The 19,158-nt window shown below is 41.0% G+C and overlaps 1 protein-coding gene across 1 annotated transcript in view; it reads left to right on the plus strand.

Moving 5' to 3' along the window:
* Nucleotides 1-131: 131 nt before the first annotated feature.
* LOC147017015 (uncharacterized) overlaps nt 132-19,158 on the plus strand; it is a 99,288-nt gene continuing 80,261 nt past the window's right edge. The window contains exons 1-3 of the mRNA XM_085846354.1: nt 132-317; nt 849-900; nt 12,510-12,640. Of these exons, the coding sequence (XP_085702480.1) occupies nt 865-900; nt 12,510-12,640 (167 nt within the window). The 5' untranslated portion in view covers nt 132-317; nt 849-864. The remainder of the gene's footprint in view (nt 318-848; nt 901-12,509; nt 12,641-19,158) is intronic.

The raw sequence follows: 19,158 nt of genomic DNA on the forward strand, positions 1-19,158 counted from the left end.
AAGTACCTTATGCCAAGAAAAGCAGGGTATTGAGTTTGCAGCAGGGACGGGACAAAATATAAGGGGCGGAGAAAAAAAAAAGAGATAAAACGGGAGGCGAGATGGGAGTGAGGGGACGTGGTTAGATATCCGTGGGAGGAGTAAAGTGAGCTTTGTGCAGTTTTGGGAAGGGAGGAGTAAGTAGAAGTGATTTGGAATCTCCAGTTGGGTAGGAATCCTGATCCGATAGCTTTTGGTCCTGTTCGAGGTCCTTTTGGTTTGTCCGAATTTTCGTCATTTTCAGCGGACCACCAAGCGAGTGTCCCAATTGCGCCCAGGTGTGCTTTTTTTTTTTGAAGTTTAAGTGATTGAAGCGGTGCTGCATGTGGGTTCAGATTATTGGATTATTAAGTTTTGTTAATTTTATTGTGATGTTTATCACGTGAATGCAGTTCATATAATCAACTCAAACCTGCAAATGGAGAGTACCCCCCTAAGATGAATGTCGACGCTGTAATGATTATACCTGCTGAGCACACCTCAGTGCATGACTCTTATAAACGCACAGATTATTTTATACAACAAACCTGTTTAAAGGTTGTAAAGCATTTCCAGGTGCTTTGTATATGTACGCACGAACGGCATCAAACTTAAACTTTTGATTGAGTTTATTTACTGGAATATGGAGTTTCGGACAACTCTTCTTGGAGATGTGTATATTTGTTACTTTCGAGGAATGGAAGCTCAAGTGTTCCAAAAGGAAATTCACTTTCTCCAAACTCGTTTGGTTGTTACATTTAATGCGGACTTTGTTGAAAATGTGCTCATTTGAAACTGATGTTTCTTTGTTTTTCTTCTGTTTGTTCAAGATCTGCTTTCCAAGAAATGAAAAGCCTGAAAGCGAAGTTTAAACGAACTGATGTAAGTTTGGAAAAATCATGTTCATTCTTCCTAAAGCAAAATATGCAAAAGCTGAATGTGATGGGGGGGGGGGGCAAATATGTATTATGTGGCCACGGTATTTGGGGGGGGGGGAATATGCATTATGTGGACACCGTATTTGGGGGCGGGGAAGCATGTATTATGTGGACACGGTATTTGGGGGGAATATGTATTATGTGCACACGGTATTTGGGGGGAATATGTATTATGTGCACACCGTATTTGGGGGGCGGGTGTTAAATATGTATTATGTGCACATGGTATTTGGGGGGGAATATGTATTATGTGCACACGTTATTTGGGGAGGGGGCATATATGTATTATGTGCACACGTTATTTGGGGAGGGGGCATATATGTATTATGTACACACGGTATTTGGGGGGGATATGTATTATGTGCACATGGTATTTGGGGGGGGGAAATATGTATTATGTGGACACGGTATTTGGGGGGTATGTATTATGTGCACACGGTATTTGGGGGGGATATGTATTATGTGCACACGGTATTTGGGGGAATATGTATTATGTGCACACGGTATTTGGGGAATATGTATTATGTGCACACGGTATTTGGGGGCGGGGGTTAAATATGTATTATGTGCACACGGTATTTGGGGGGGGGGAATATGTATTATGTGCACACGTTATTTGGGGAGGGGGCATATATGTATTATGTGCACACGTTATTTGGGGAGGGGCATATATGTATTATGTGCACACGTTATTTGGGGAGGGGGCATATATGTATTATGTACACACGGTATTTGGGGGGTATATGTATTATGTGCACATGGTATTTGGGGGGGGGGAAATATGTATTATGTGCACACGGTATTTGGGGGGGGGTAAATATGTATTATGTGCACACAGTATTGGGGGGGGGGCAAAAGGTATTATGTGCACACGGTATTTGGGGAAGGGGAGGAAATGTGTATTATGTGCACACGGTATTTGGGGGGCAAATATGTATTATGTGCACACGGTTTTGGGGGGGCAAATATGTATTATGTGCACACGGTATTGGGGAGGGCAAATATGTATTTGGGGGGGGTGAAATTGGGGAGAAAATCTAAATTGAGAAAAGGAGAGGGACAGTGGGAGAGGGAAGCTTTGGAGACTATGGGAGAGGGAAGCTTTGGAGACTGTGGAAGGACAAGGTTTGGAAGTGAACCAGGAATTGAGGGACAGAAGAGAAAGGACATCCATAGCGAGCATTTTGGTGCCAGGGATGGGACAAGATCAGCCCGGTTTGAAAACGCCACAAACAGATGTTGCTGTGAACATTATGTAGTACTTGCTGATATATATATGTGTATAGATAAATCACATAAGCATTCACACTGTCCTTTTGAATGGTGGTCCATGATGTATAACTATATGTTGCCAGCATTCCAATGTAATGTTGAACAACTCGGGATCGCATGATACAGACTTGGATGTATATTATGGAATGAAATGGTTTTTTGGGGCTTTTCACTGTAATCCTAAAGAGCTGAGCTCAACGATCATGCTTCTGGTGTATTATGATGCCCAAGAAATTATAACTTTTGGAGTTAAATATGCTTTATCATCCAAAGATCATTTCCTGTGTTGAGTTTGTTTGTTATTCTTTTTTTCCACCGTTTAAATAGCTTTGTGCATCTGGCGGCGGCGGCTGTCTTCCTGTTGCAAATCCCAGAAGCGTAGGAAATTTCAAGTTTAAATTTTTTGTTGTTGTTCTGGCATTTTCTGTCTGCTCAACAACAAAAAAACAGTAGTTTGAAAATCCACATATTACATCGCAAAGATGGCAGATTTACTTTTCTTTTGAACCCCTTCCCCTCCACTTCTACACGTTAGTCATATCCCCTTTATCCACCCCTCCCTCCCTCACCCTCTTCTCTTCCTTCATTTTATCCATCATTTCCTGTAGATTTTCATTTTTATTCTACATCATAAGAAGTTAGCCATTACAACATGTTCGAGGCAGGATGTGTTTCCTTGGATTTTGATGGTAAATGTTTCGGGGGTGAAGATTGATATTTTTGGGATTGGGGAGAGGGGCTTTGAATTGAATGTAGGGAAGAGGAAGAATGTATATCAAAATGTGATTGGGTGGGGGGGGGGTTGTGGGGGGGGGTCAGGTTATGGGATTTGGGGACAAGGCATCGATGCAATGTGTAATGATCAAGATATGATTTTGAAAATTTTTATTTCCCAAATTTTTGATAAACGCTAATTGCGAAAGATAATCATGAAGGCTTTGTTGGTAATAGTGTTGAATTGGCCAAAGTACTTCACTACGGTACTTTTCAATGGGTATTTGCAGAAAAAAATGTTGCTCTGTTGGAGAACAGACATAGAAAATGAGCACATGAAGCATAAGCAGTGGCTTGTGCTTAAATGGCTTCCTGTAACACCCACTATAAAATAAATCTACAATAAAACTATGTAGATGCAAAAGGTGATGGAAAAAGCTTTTACCTTTTTATTCTTGCATCTGTTGGATTTTATCTACTCTTTGAGTGTATCTATAACTTTTTTTTTTAAACACAGTTAAGGCTTGTGGAAGAGCAAGAACATTCAATGGATCAGGATGTAACAGAACAAGAGGAACGATAGAGGAGGAGGATTTAGTGGTGGGGGGGGGACACCAACAGCGGAGTTGAAGGACAAGATAGAGGGAGACTTGGACAAATGATGGGTGTGGTGAGGAACGGGAGACAATAGAAGATGTATGTGGTGGACAAGATGTATTCAGAAGGAAACTCGAAGAAGGGATTGCGGTGGGGTTAACAAGGGTAGAAAAGAAAAAGATAATGGTTTTGGATTGAGGATGATCTGAGATGGTGGTGAACAGCTGTTTTGAAGACCTCAAAGGAGGAATGAGATTGAAGGGAGTGTGGAAGTTGGCTCCACAGCTGTGAAAAAAAGAGGAACAAATGAGTTGAGGTGAGCAGTGATCCTGGATTTTCAGTTTCCCCAGAAGGGGGTTGATGGTTGACTGTGTGTGCCCTCCAGAAACCTTGGGGAGAGGTGAGGGACAAAGAACAGAAAGAGTAGAGTGTGCAAGACCAGAAAGGAGGTGGTAGAAGACAGAGACTACTGACCTGTCTGTGATGGGGAAAGTGCTAGAGGTTTTCAGGCCTCTTGTCCTACTTTTCAGTTCTTCAGTCAGGCTCATGTAAGGCAGCACACTGACAGTGGGGCAATGTAACAACATGCAGATGAAACTAAGAAGGGGGAAGAATGAATGAGGAAGATGTGGAAGGAAACAGTGAAATGTACAAGTAAAAGGGGAAATTTCAGTGAGGGTTGGTTTTGGTTGAGAAGATCACATATAGGAATGGGGATAGCCTTATGATGTGGTGGTGTATCACTAACTTGAATCCCTGGAGAAAAGATTGAGATTGAAAAGAATGAAGGTGGCTCCACAAGGTGGGTAGTAAGCCACCACATCACGCCATCCCATTAAAAAGATGAACAAACGAGTGGGGGTGAACTGCAAGCCTCGATTTAAGGGTTCTATAAAGAGGATATACCTCGGACGCATGCAACCTGGAGAGGATGGTAACGGGCAGATGGCTGGAATAGCGGACCAGGGAAACCAGTTTCTTATTTCTTTATTTATTTATTTTCCCAACCTGCAAGTCTGATGTTTGACAAATACCAAGTTCAGGGTTACACTTGCTTAATCACAATTCTAGTTTGTCAATGGCAGATGGCACCTATTAACTCCCATAAAGCTCACCTTGTGTTTTTTTTTTTGTTTTCCTTTTTCACTCTTATCGCCTATTTAACACAAATCGATTTGTGTGTCCTTTGTAATTGTCTGTTTGGTCCATGTAGGATGTACATTTGTTCTCTGAAGGTTAGCATGTGAGACAAATCTATTTTTCTCTGAAGTAGTATCTTGAGTTGTTTTAGCCAAGGCAAGCTGCTTGGCAGCAATTGCATCACAGGCAGTCTTCGTCAAGCAGCACCTGGAGGATGATGTAATTTGTGGTCTGGGCTTTTTAGCTGGCTAAAAATAAAATGTATTCGATGTTTAAAAAGGCTTGTTTTCTGTTCAAGAAATGTGAAATCTTGATTTAAATAAACCAAACTTCGAAAGTATAATCAATGAGTGATTTATTTATTTATTTGTTTGTTTTTTAGGACAAGAAAATTTGTCAGAAATATGAAGCGGTATTATATTGATTCTGATGAGCAAAGTGAAATACTAGTTTAAGCTTGTAAGGAACTTCAATATAGCAAGAGGCTATTAGGCCCATTAAGCATATGCAATGGTGGCCAACCTACTGTTGTTTATCTGTGCTATATCCTTTTTAATTGCTGAGCATCAATCGAGGAAGCAGCAAGTACCAGTTTTATTCAACTCTTTGGTACAACTCGGCTGTTAGGATTTGAACCGTCGACCTTCCACACTCTGAGCAGGTGCTCCAACCATTACATCACTTTGTCTGGTTAGGATTGAAGTTCATGGAAGAGAGAAAGAGATGACAAGAGGGTAACAGGGAAACAAACAGACTGTCAGTAGGGCCAATTTGAAATGCAATAAGCAAGGGAATGAAAGAACAGGAAAAAAAGAAAAGAAAAGAGTGGAGGAAACACAGTGACCTGTAAGTAAGCAGCTTGGGTTAGGTAGACATAATGGCAGTAGGAAATGTCATGGGGGTGGTATGAGATTATGGTGCGTCACTTGTTTTGAAGCCTCAGAGGGAAGAGTGGGAATGAACAGCTTCAGGAAAGCAGTTCCATAAATGGGATACAAGAGGGCCGAAGGTGTGAAAGTGTGCAGTGAGCTTAGATCTTGGGGGTTTAACCAGGAGCAGCTGTAGAAATATGTAGCGACGATAGAGCTAGACCAGAAAAGAGGTCGTAAAGAACCAGCTGTCTTGTCAAATAAAGTGAAATGTCTGCAAGTGCAAATATTATTTGTCACAGCAAGGCTGACTTTGCAGCTGATGGAACAATAACGAGGAACTGAGTATATGAAATGTCTTGGAATTGGCGAAAGATTTGTTTGACCTTTGAACCTGTCCAATTATGAGTAAATGTATGAAATAGGTCCAGGAAATTGTGGATGAAATAAATATTTACATGTGCAATAAACAGTGGACTGAGACAAATAGCAAATTACCTTTTCTTTTAAACAGTTTAGAGTGTTTATGTTTTAACCTTTGGAAAAGTTTGTTGTATGGGCCTCAGCGATGAAAATAAATCGTAAAATGAAAGTGCATTTTAAGTCCATTCATGCAATATAGCTTAGCAAAGGTGAAAATGACTGGTTGAGGGAATTTCATTTTCATAGCAAGTTTTACAGAACTTCAAAACTCCCTGAAAGTTTTTTTTTTAACCAGGACAAAGCAGGACTGAGGCCTTTTAATTTGTGCTTCATTAAACGTATATATTTATTTGTTGGGGTTCTGAACTGGCAGGGGCTGGGTTGAGGAATGGGAGCTGGGTGCACATTGACCGGCATATGCTGTATTATCGATGTGGGGAGTGTTGGAACGTTGATTTTAAATGGCTTCTTATGTGCTTTCTTTGTCTGCTTCATTGTGTTTTTGTCAATCTTGCGTCTATTCTCCCCATGAACCTTATGGGTGTTGAAGGCCAAATCTGAAATTGTAGGCATACGATGCGTTTGCGTGAATTGGAACACTATGAGTGGATAATGTGCACTAGTTTCATCCAGAATGATATTGTTTGGCTCGGAGGTGATCCCACCTACAGAATGCGTGTTGGTGAGAACGATTATCTCGGGCTGTCCCATTGGTCATCTCAAGTCGGGCCTCATCCCTTGGCACTTCTGTTGGATTTGTAACAAAATAAAAGAGCAAAGATATTGAGCGTGAGGTATTCGGTGCTGAGGGCAGAGCCTTGACTCCTGAAAGCCTGTTTCCTCAACCTCAGTCCATAGTCCAATAAATGGAGGTGGAAGAAGAATAATAATAAGAAGGGCTTTTATTTCTGCCATTTCCCATCCTTCTGACTGCCAAAACCTAAGTTCCTTTTCACAACAAATATAACCTATCCATTCCTACTTTAAATATAACAGCATTCTAACCTCTTTGGAAGTGATTAATTGCTGATGAAATGACTTCCAAGGGCAGATGCCACTTGTTTTTATTTTATTCTTTGGTATACATACTCGAGGCTCGTGGAAGAGCTGGTACACTGAACGGACCAGGATGTGACATACATAAACAGGAGGCAAAACGCACATACAAGGGATGGGCAAGATGGACGCAGAAGGAAACTCCAAGGTGGGCAAACTGGAAAACTGGAAGAAGGATGGATTTGGGTGGGGTTAACGAGGGTAGAAAAGATCACGGTATGGTTATCGATTGGTAGATCATAGTTCTGCTCATTCATCAGTGAAGGTTTTTTTTGGGGTTTTTTTTTATGTCAACATCCATATTTGCCTCCAGTTTTAAATGTCATCCATTTTGCTTCACAAAGAATCTTGCCATTGCAATTTTAATTATCTTTCAAGTGTTGAGGGTAGTGACCGATCCTGGATTGATCCTCCAGTCTTTTCTACACTTGCTAGCCTGCACTCATCCCATAACTGTCCACCCTTTGCTTAGCTCTTCCATGAGTCTCTTGTATTTTCAAAATTGTAATTGGGGTCTGAAACTTAAAAAAACCATGAATGCAATTTTATGCAGACAGATCCATTCATTTTACCAATGTAAAATATGTTTTTTTTTGTTGTTGTTGTTGTTTGTAAAAAAAAAATAGCAGAGGGTAGAGTTGTCACTAAATCGATAAAGAAGATTTTTCCACAGTCAGAGAGATCATAAACGAAGATGAGGAATATGACTGGGCCCAGAACACTGCCTTGGAGCACTCCAGCCTTGACAGGGAAGGAGATGAAAGGATTTTGTTGAGAGCCACATGTTGTCTCCAAGAGTGGAGGAAGTCGCTAATCTATATGTGGAGTTGGCCTTGGATGTCATAGGCAGAGAGTTTGGAGAGTAATGTGGGATGCCAGACTGTATCAAAAGCATGATATATGTCCAGAGAGACAGCCCTGAACTCATGTCTGACATTGAGGGCCTCCATACATTGTTGGGTGAGTAGAAGCAGCATGTCCAATGTGGCGTGACCTGGTCTGAAACCAAATTGGTGATCTGAGATGAGGTAGTTGGAGAAAAATAAGAATTTAATATCAACTGTGATGATGAATTCCATGACCTTGCTCATTGTAAGTATGTTGAAGGGTCTGTAGTTAAGGGGATTGGTTTTTGCACCTTTTTCATGCAATGCAGTCATGTTGGTTTACTCCCAAGCAGATGGAATATGGTGAAAAGGGCAGAGAGTGGAAGTGCAAGTGCAGCACAGCAGGTTGCTAGTACATATGAGCTGATGCCATTCGGTCCAGTTGCAGAATCAAAGTTGAGGGTTGCCTGAAACTTCTCTACCTTCTCAGGTGCAAACGACAGAGTTCAGGAGCAGTTGAGTATGACTGCATAGGGTGGGTACAGAGAGCAACGGGTTCAGGACAAGATTTGGAATCAAACAGAATTGAGGCATTCAGCCCTCTCAAGAGTGGAGTCGGCTGTGGTGCCATTTGAAGAGAAGTAAGGGATGGAAGTGGAGCATACACCAAAGACAAACTCAACAAGGCACCACCAGGTTTTAGAAGAGGTCAACAAGTTTCAAAGTTCAATCTTGAGTTTGGATGGATGTTCTTTTCTGGCCCTCCTGAGAGTGGACACACTCTGGAATTATCTGAGATTGTCTTCAGTTGGGTTTGGTTTCTAGGAAGAGCAGGCAAGTTGTTTCAAGGCAATTTCCTCACTACAAGATTCAGTGGACAATAGGTCGGAGGAAGGGTGGGATAACTGAAGATGAGATGAGATTGATTTGTGCATAAGAGAGGGCATGTTTCTGTGGAAGAATTCCCACCCAAGCTGAGTTGATATTCGGGGTGGTCGATGATAGGAGACCAGCCATGAAGTGAGATGGCTGCTTGCTGTCCTTCCCAATCTGCCTGCGTGAACTGCCAGATTCACCTGTGCTGAGGCACCTCTCTGAGAATATCCAGAGAGATGTTGACTTTCACAAGCATATCGAAAGATGAACCAATTGGAGCAAAAAATATTTGTGAGCAAGTTTGTCATCACCACTTCCAGAAGGTAAGATTTTTCCATTGGAAGAAATCGAGTCAATTCCACAGAGTCACAGAAGTCTTTCACTGAAGTTTCATGATTGGTGATAGAGGTACCAACACCCAGCCAGTTTGCATGGTGATGATTGAAATTGCCACTTATCTCTATGATTAGCGAGGCTGTGTTCCTTATTGTTGAGTTAGCTTAATGTTTGGAAGGATATTCAGGATCTGCATGAGAAATATGTCATAGCTCTGGCAGATAAAGCAGCTAACACATTTGAGGTGGTTTGTGAAAGTTTTTCATGGAGGTTTTATGAAGGGAGTTCAGTATTCATGGAGTTACTTTTGCTAGTACAGGAAATAGCACATATGGTCCATGTCAAAAACCTCTCCAAGACATAGCTGGGCATCAGGAAGTTTTGAATAATAATTTTAACATTAAATGTAAAGAGCTAAATTTATGTATTCCCCAATTTTTTCTGGATCCCTAAGCTTCATAAAGCCCATATCAGTTTAATTTTATAGTGGGAGCTCAGGAATGCACTTTGAAGCAATTGTCAGTTATGGTTAACTCTTGTCTACGAGTGCTTCGGGAGCAATTTAGGAAATATTGTTTAGCAATTAGTAAGAATTCTCGTATGAACACTTTTTGGAGTATTAGTTCCACTTTAGAGTTCTTTGGATTAGATTTCTCAACATTAAATCTGTTGGTGTTTTTGATTTTTCTACCTTGCATACAAATGTGGGTTTAGCACTGGTTAAGGATGCACTCTTTCGTGTTATTGATAAAGTTTTTAGCTCTTACAATAAATTTTTATCTTTCAGGTTTGAAAGGTCATTCTGTTCGAAGAAAAAAATATTGAGGTTTTAATTGTTTTGTTTATTTTTAAACCAACAAAAATTTAAAGATTCTGGTAATTTTATTTTGTTTAACACTATTCTATATTTTTGTGGGAAAAATTTCAACAAATAAAAAGCATTCCAATGGGTGGGAACTGTAGCCCCATTTTGGGAGACATTTTCCTTGTTTATTGTGAGTTTTCAATTGTGCAGAAGTTGATGTTTCTTATGCAACCTATGGCTGCATTTTCTGGAAGCATGGATCACTGATATGGTGCCCTGTTATCATTAAGCTGGTACTCCCTTTTTTTTTCTCCTTTCTTTCCTCTTCCCCTCCCCCCCCTTCCTCAGAAGGATGACGGGCTGAGTCGACCCACCTAGTGTTATTTCAATGGAATGGCAGGAGCTCAGACTCAGGACCCTAAGATCTTAAGCTGTGAAAAAGTTGGGCTGAGCTAAAATGTCTTCTACATGTTGTTATATTGATGATATTTGTGTGATTAATTGTTATTTGATGGACTGATCGATGGGATTTATTCAGAAAGCCAAATAGCCGATAAGAGTAGTAATGATGATTGTGTAATGGTATCTCTGGATGTGTTAGTTAAAGTTGGAAATAATTCTTTTAATACAAATGTGTATCATAAAGTTGATATGACTATTTTAGTTTTCCTGTTGTCTTGTATACTTTTCTGTCTGGGAATGTACCAGTTAAGATAGGCCACAATGTGTTTTCATCTCAGCTTATTTGATTTGCTGGAATTTTTTCTGTGAAGGATGATTTTGTGGTTTGTGCAAAGAAGATTTATTCCATTGTAAGAGAGGAGCTGTTATTACCTCTGCCACTGAAGGTGGAAGGAGGTTGTGTTTTCAACCCTGTCTGTCTGTTTGTCTGTTTGTCTGTTTCTCTTCACTTGTTTGTTTGCGTGTGGGATATCTCAAATAGTAGTGGACTGAGTCTGATTAAATTTGGTGGACAGGTTGGGTGTGTGATAAGGATGAAATGATTCAATTTTGGTGAAGATTCAGATCCAGCCATTACAATTTTTTTGTGATTCTTCGTCATTGAGAGATAGGGCCAAAAATGATATACAGCACTATATCTCAACAAGTTATGGATGGATTCAGATGAAACTTGGTGGACGCTTTGGGTGTGTGACAAGGATAACGATTACATTTTGGTGAAGATCCGAATCCAGATCAGGTTATGAGATTGTTTTTATTTTTCAAAGTGATTCTACACCATTGAGATATTTGGCCAAAAACTATATAGAGCATGACATTTCAAAAAAGTATTGGACCCGATCGCATGGTGGAGGTATGAGCTCCACCAAGTGCCCTTCTTGTTCTGCTTATAGTTTGATTAGGTCATGTGAGTGTTTTCAGACGTCATTGTAAACTCTTGTTTAAGTTTGTTTAAATAGGTTCCCATAGCATTGAAAGTTGTGTGAAATAATGAAAGAAAAGAAAAATAAACAAGGGTGTATTTATTATTATATTTATTGGATTCGATGTGTGTGTGTGTATATATATATATATATATATATATATATATATATATATATATGTATATATATGTATATATATATATATATATATATGTATGTATGTGTATATATCTATATATCTATATATATATATATATATATATATATATGTATATATATATATATATATATATATATATATATATATATATATATATATATATATATATATATATATATATATATATATATATATATATATATATATCCCTTATTGTCGGGGTGTGTGTGTGTCTGCAACGTGAGGCTCCACAGCACAAACCAGCAAACCGATTATTTTTCAAATGGTAGTCCTTCAAAAATAGGGTGTCTATTTACCGTCATTTTTTATGATGAGTGCCAGTTGGCAAAATACGCAAGAGGAAAAATCTTGCCAGGCAGAGGAACAATTGTATGTGAACCAATAGGTCTTGCCAATGAATCTTCGTCAGTGGATCGGTCAGAATGAAAAGCATCGCATCCAGCGCTTCGTTCCTAGCGAATCCCTCGTCGACTACCGGCTTGTTATTATATAAATAAGTCATATATATATATATGCAATGATTTCTGAAGATCTTGAATAAGGTTCACCTGGCTGCGCCTGGATGGGTTTGAGGTTAGAGGAGTCACAACCGAAACCTGATTCCTATTCAGGTTCCTCCTGATGACTCCATGTTTGTCTACTTGGTTCATCCTGATACTCCATTGCTATATTTGGTCAGTTACTTGATTGTGTTGATCATATGATAAAAAAACAGCACAACTTTGTTTTAGCACCAGTGGGTTCTTTATTCAGTCAATAAAAGAGGTTGTCAGTTGTCGCATCTTACATGGTAAATTAATTGCTTTATCGATTGCATGACAATGTTATAAAATATAATAAAAACTTGCTCGCATACATTTCAAAATCTGAGTTTGCAAGCTTCGCTAGGTGCAATTATCTCTCAATAATTGTTGGGGATCTATCTGTAATTCCTTGATTTGAAGGTGTGGTCTTTGTCTTCAAGAAATCCTTGAAATAACTATGCGTGTGCACTCTTCTACAAGCCATTCTGTATTGTTAAAAAATTAATTTCGTCATTTCACCCCCCCCCCCATTGCTGTGGTTTTTGTAGTGGACAGAATGGACCAAAAATGATGAGAGACTTCTACGTGCAGTGGAGCTGGGAGATGTTGAGAGAACTCTATCGATCATTGGCAAGCGGAACGTTGCTGCCAGCAAGCTCGACTCTGATGGAACAAGCGCGTGCGTGGTTTGGTATCGCATCCATAAACTGGAAATCAAAGCTGCACCGTAGAGATGTTTCACCATCTTTGGTTATTTTTATGGACCATCACAGAACCATGAATGGCAACATTGTCATGGTGTCTAAATCGTCAGTTACGGAAAGTATGACTTGTTCCCATCCACAAGTCCACATCCAAGGCTCTCAGTTTGACAATTCTGCCAGCATTTTCTTCTGCTCTAATATCATGTGCATGACTAAAGATTGCATAAAGTGAGGTTTCTGTCCTTGAACTGACCTTACTAAATACCCAAGATGTTGCAAAAAGGCTAAAATTTAAACCTTGATGAAGCTCATGGATTTTTGGGATTATTTTGGCTCACTTTTTTTTTTAGTTTATCCCAAAGTTAAAGAGGGCCTCACATGGTTAAGTGGGATTGTATTAAAGAGGAAGAAATTTATTTTTCATGTATATTTTTATATAAATTTAATAAATATATCATTAATAAGTACCACAGAGTGGGCTGACTGTCACCTCTTGAGGTTGTAGTTCAGACCGAGATTAAATCCAACTCTGACTCGATCTCCTGGTACCGAAAGTTACAGGGCGACATTTGGGGGAACTACCCTGGTTGCCCCCTTGATCCGAAATCAAAAAATCTAAGAGCGAGCAATCGTGCAGACCATCGAGGAGAAGGGATATGCCCCTCCCCTCTCCCGTGAACTCCCATGATCTGAAATCATAAAATCGAAGTGATTGTGTGGGCTACTGTCTTGTACTAATGTGTCAAGTTTCAGAACAATCAGTCGAGAGATAAGGGAGGAGTAGCAAAAATAACAGAGTTAATGGCCGACCGGACGGACAGACATCCGGACATCACAACCCATTTAAGTTCAATCTCTTCGAGATGAGATGACCTGAAATGGTACAGTTTGAACCGCTACATTAAGCTCCAACTACTGTGGAAAGGGCATTTTGAGATTATATATATATATGGACATGATGTTTTTAAACTTTGAAATTTTTGTTCCAAGTAAATAGATTATTAGCTTTCCAATAGTATCATTTGTTAGCTCGCCTGTTTGAAGAACAGAGAGCGATAGCGATACCCCCGGCGTGAGCGTCAGCGTCAGCTTGAGCGTGAAAATGTTAAAGTTTTTGGTGCAAGTTTTTTTCCTTTCTAATGTTTTGATCGACCACACTATTTTTTACTGATTACAATATACAAATACATATATTGCTTTAAAATTATTTGGATCAGACTTCACTGCAATGCTTTATAAAAAAATATTATTAGACTCGTCTTATAAAAACGATAAATGTATAAACAGGCGAGCATTGGGTGGCTTTGACACCAACTCTCCGGTTAATTATTATTCTTCTTAGGCCAGTAGAATCACTACACACACACACACACACACACACACACACACACCACACACACACACACACACACACACACACACACACACACACACACACACACACACACACACACACACACACACACACACACACACACACACACACACACACACACACACACACACTTTGTCTGATTGGCTCTCGGACTTGCAGAATGAATTGACTTAGACTGACCAAATATGATGATTATGTTATTCAGATGACTTATCTTTGACAAACTAAATTAAAATATCTCAAATCACCAAGTTTTCTGTTCAGCTGCAAAACATGTAAAATGGGTTGTGTACAGAAAGTAGATAATAAGTTTAAAGATGCTTCATTATTATTATTATTATTATTATTATGATTTCCCCTTATTGGAAGCATCAATAAATATTTGAGAGTTGGGATGCTTGATGTGTAAAGTGTGAAACACATTTTCTTTTCTGTTCTTTCCATATTATCATCCTTTTCTGAATACATCTTCTTTGCAAGTAAGTAAGTACGTATGTATGTTTTGCTGGACTGTGAATGACCTTTTTGGCCTTTTTATTATCCTCTTCAGAGTTCTCAATCAAAGAATTGCTGCATTTTCAAGTTCACAGCTGACATTTTTGTTTCCTTGTTTCGATGGTTTTTTTTCCTAAATAAGAAGTACAAGACTTATTTTAGAACATTTTGTGTCTGACCGTTAAGAATAAATGGTGGAGTGGGTGTGTAAATTGCTTACTGTGGGTGGGAGGAGAGAATAAGAACATTTTTTACAGGAACAAACATTACTCAAAGTTGTTATTTGTGCTAAAGTTAACTCACTCTGATTTTATTTTAATTTTGCTTGTTACTTGGTGGCATTATTAATTAATTATTTTTGTAGACAATGTTAAGGTTGGTGGAGGAGCAAGAACATAATGATGTAATGGAACAGAAGAAAGAGGGTGGGGGGAGGGCACCAACAGCAGGGTTAAGGGTCAAGGTAGAGTGAGACTTGGAGAAATAAGGTTAGCAAGAAGGATACAGCCACAACCTTTCAAGAAGGAAAGATGTGGACTTAGTGAAGGCTAATAGGGGTAGAAAAGGTCATGTTTGTGGATGTGGGATGAACTGAGATGGTGGTGAAGAGCTGTCTTGAAAACCTGGCAGGAAGAATAAGATTGAAGAAAATGTGGATGTTTGTTCCACCGGTGTGGGAGTGGAGGAGAGCAGTGATTGTGGTTTATATACGTGCACCAAAACTTATTTGAATCTTTGTGCCACAAACAAATTGCCATCTCAACAATTGTCGCTTTATTCACCACAATTCTCCCACCATGCCAGCAATAACCACCCTGCCCACTTCAAATACACACTGGACTTTATTTCCATTCAAGCAGCACCATTCAAGCTCTCCTTCCCAGGCTTCTACCACAATCCACCTTGACTCACTCAACCATGATGCTCCAACTCCACAACCACATCGACCTCATTCAAGCTCCAGGAATTCGTACACAACAACTTAAACCTTTTCACTTCCATTAACCACCCACTGCTGCCCCAAAGCACCCAGCTCATCCTCAGTTTGTGCTGAAAAGTCCTAATTTATTTCTCAATAAGCACCACAAATCTCGCCTTCCACCCCATCCCAATTCTATTAAACACCCTGCAACCTGACCGCATGCACTCGCTAAGACCATGCAGGTATCTGCATGTATTTACAAACCCAAATCCCTTCCTCCAACCACTGGTTCACATTTATTGCTCGACTACAAAAAGTTGCACTGACTCCCACTCTTGGTAGAATCCCTGAAAAAAAACACTTCACATGCCAAATTCTTCAAATCCTCCCCACAAACACGTACCTCCTCTTCAAAAGCTCCAGAGGCCTTCTCAACATCGTCCCCCTTCCTCCCTCACATGTATCACCACTAATGTTACCAGCTTACAATCTGACAAAACTTCATCCAACATCCCCACCCCCACCCAAGGATGGATCCAGGGGAGTTCCACCCTCCCCCCATTCAGACTTTATCCATGTTCCAGTTTCACTTTTACACAAACTGATATTTTCACCCTAATTTTTATCCCCAAATTATTGAAAAAAAAACCCCATCTCTTATTTCCATTTTGTCAGCATATACAGTACCACAAGCAATGCAGGGCCCACCACATGTCAGTGTTGATATGTGTACATACACTGTGTGTCAGGTTGTAGTGAGTAATTTGTAAGCGCTGTTCTGTACCAGGATATGCATGTGCCATTGTCAACCCAAGACTCCTTATTGATTGTGTTAGTGGACTCGTCGACCCGATCGTGCTGAGTGCCCACGAACTTGGTCAATGATGTCTACGTAGGGATAAATCGTTTGGATTTTATCATTGTATCACTAACGTTGCTTTCAGACAAAATGAGTGAGTGTCATTGAAGGTCCAAAAAAAAAAGAGGAAGATTACCAACTCCCTTTTGTCTGTCAGTGCGACAGACCATACGAGAACTACAGAGGAGGAACAACAGGATAGGTCTGCAGGATTGTTTCCTTGTGGTATAATATGGAGACTAATTTCCATCGATCAAAGTCCTGCTCCAAATTGGATGCACCCTTCCGAGTAGGCTCCTGTGAGGTTTAGGTCAGGTTAGGTATGGGCGCATGCACCGGAGCAGTGTATCACTGCGACAACTTGCTGTCAGTACTTCAGGGGACTCCGTCTGGCAATCCCCATCTACTTGAGAAGCTGATTAACCTGCTTCATCCATGAGGCATGTGGTCGACCCAATGGTGGTCGACACATTGGCCTCCTCCACTCACGAGGCTCCCTTGCTGAGAGAATCTGGTGAGCATTATCAGGGTCAGGAAAATGACACACGTGTCCATTCAGCCGTAACTGATACTCACGGACAATGCAGGCAACAAATATCATTTGAGTCTGTCTCAACAACTTCTCGTTGAACACAAAGTCCAACCAGTGATAGCCAAGGATTCTCTGAAGAGATGTGATCCCAAAGGAATTAAGTCTCCATCTCAGATCCCTGGTCAGAGTCCAAGTCTGACATCTGTAGAGCAAGACTGGATGCACCAAGGACCTGAAAACTCAGACTTTTGTTGTCCTGCACAGGTACCGACAGTGCCACACCCTATGACCCAATGAATCCATGACTCCCCAGGCCTGACCCAGATATCTATTGACTTCTGGTTCACAGCCAGCAGAGACATGAATATCACTACCAAGGAAAGTGAATACCTTCATTAGCTCAACATCCTCACCAGAAAGAGGTCCAAACAAGATAGCAGCATCCAAGATGTCATTGAAAGCCTGGATCTTATTTTTGGCCAAGGAAACCCGTAATCTCAGCGGCTCAGACTCCTAATTCAGCACCTCGAAGGCCCCCAAAAGGATATCTAGTGTCTCCGCAAAGATGACTGCATCATCTTTGAAATCAAGGTAAGAGATCTTTACATTCTCAAATGATGCACCAAAGCTTGATATGTGCGACATCCTCCCCACAATACAGTCCAAAAAATACAAGCACTCAAACGTGGGGGCCAGTACACATCCCTGACGAACTCCAGTAACAACTGGAAATAAGCCGGATATGGTACCGCCACATCTCACAGCACTCTCAGTCCCAAAGTATACTTCAAACATTAGATTGATCAGTTTTGGTGGCACCCTACAAAGACCAAGAATCCTCCAGCAGGCATCCCGATTCACTGAATCAAACGCTTTACAGAGACCAACAAAGACTGCAAGCAGCCCCTGCCGAAACTCTCATCTGCGCTCGGCGATGACCCGAAGAGTAAGGATACGGTCAATTGTTGAACTCTCTGGTGTACAGCCTGACTGCTCTGGGTGCTGGTGCTCAAGCAGATGGTGGTGAACCCAATCAAGAATTATCTGAGCAAAAATCTCGCCCGGCACTGAGAGCAGCGTCACCCCTCTGTCGTTGTTGCAGTCTTGGCGATCACCCTTCCCTTTTGAGAGGGTGACAACAAGGCCCCTATTCCCATCATTTGGGATGATTCCTGTATTCCAGACAGAGCACAGAACTACATGCAACGATGCGAGTACAGCATTTCCACCAGCCTTGAGAAGTTCAGCATGGATGCCACAGATCCCAGGAGCTTTACCCCCATTTTAACTGGTTCACCACATTCTGTGTTCCCACAAACACAGGTGGATCACAGTTGATTGGAGGGTCAGCAATAGGGATAGTAACACCCTTGACATCCAACTTGACAGTTGGTGGATCAGCCTGGTACAGCAGCTCAAAGTAACTGGAACAGCAGGCCTTCACTTTGGATGCCTCTGCCAAGAGCCCTCTCCCTCTACTCTAACTGCAGTACACCGAGGGACGGGCTTGGAGGAACGCAATGTGCGAATTCCCCTGTAAACAGGATGAGAATCGATTGACTGCAGGTGATGCTCTCCCCCTCAGATTCCTCATACATATGCCTCCTTATCCACCCTCAGCACATGTACAGGTTTTTTTTCAATTAAACTCCGTGAACAGCTAAGATCTGACAATAAGCCTGGCCCTGCGACTGGTCAATGGTATCCAGTGTCCCTTGAGAGACAAAATTCTTCTTCATCCGACAGTGAGTTCCAAGACATCCACTGGCAACATCAAGGATGGTGGTCTTGAAGACACTCCCCAACTCTTCAGTATTCTCCAAAGTATTCAGATCTCTCAAATCTCCACTCAGCCTGTTCGCAAGCAACGAAGCTACCGTCTCACCCTTGAGCTTGCCAACATCCTGCTTATGCTGGGATGGTACCATTTTCTCAGACTTAAGCTGCAACTTCAGGGTTGCTACCACAAGCCTGTGCTTCGTATTGAGGAACTAAGCACTCCTCCAGTCGACCCTGTGGTTCTGGATCATCCTCCAGTGACCATCAATGAGAACGTGGTCAATCTCCTTTGCTGCGCCACCAGTGTTGGAATACCAAGTCCAGCAATGAGCTTGTGGGTGCAGTGCTGAAACCATGAACCAGCCACCCTAAGTCCATGGAGCTCCTCCGCCCTTTGACAGGTTTTGTTTTAAATCCTGCTGGGTGTCCATATCATATACCCTCCTCACAAGAAAACCCGGTGGGGGAGACAGTTTAGTCGCTAATGACCAGACCTTGAAACAGGTTAGTTTAGGTTTACATGATACCTGT

This window comes from Eptatretus burgeri, chromosome 11 (assembly GCF_056783735.1).
Source record: "Eptatretus burgeri isolate ZD-2024b chromosome 11, Ebu_testis_v1, whole genome shotgun sequence".
Classification (NCBI taxonomy): Eukaryota; Metazoa; Chordata; class Myxini; order Myxiniformes; family Myxinidae; genus Eptatretus; species Eptatretus burgeri.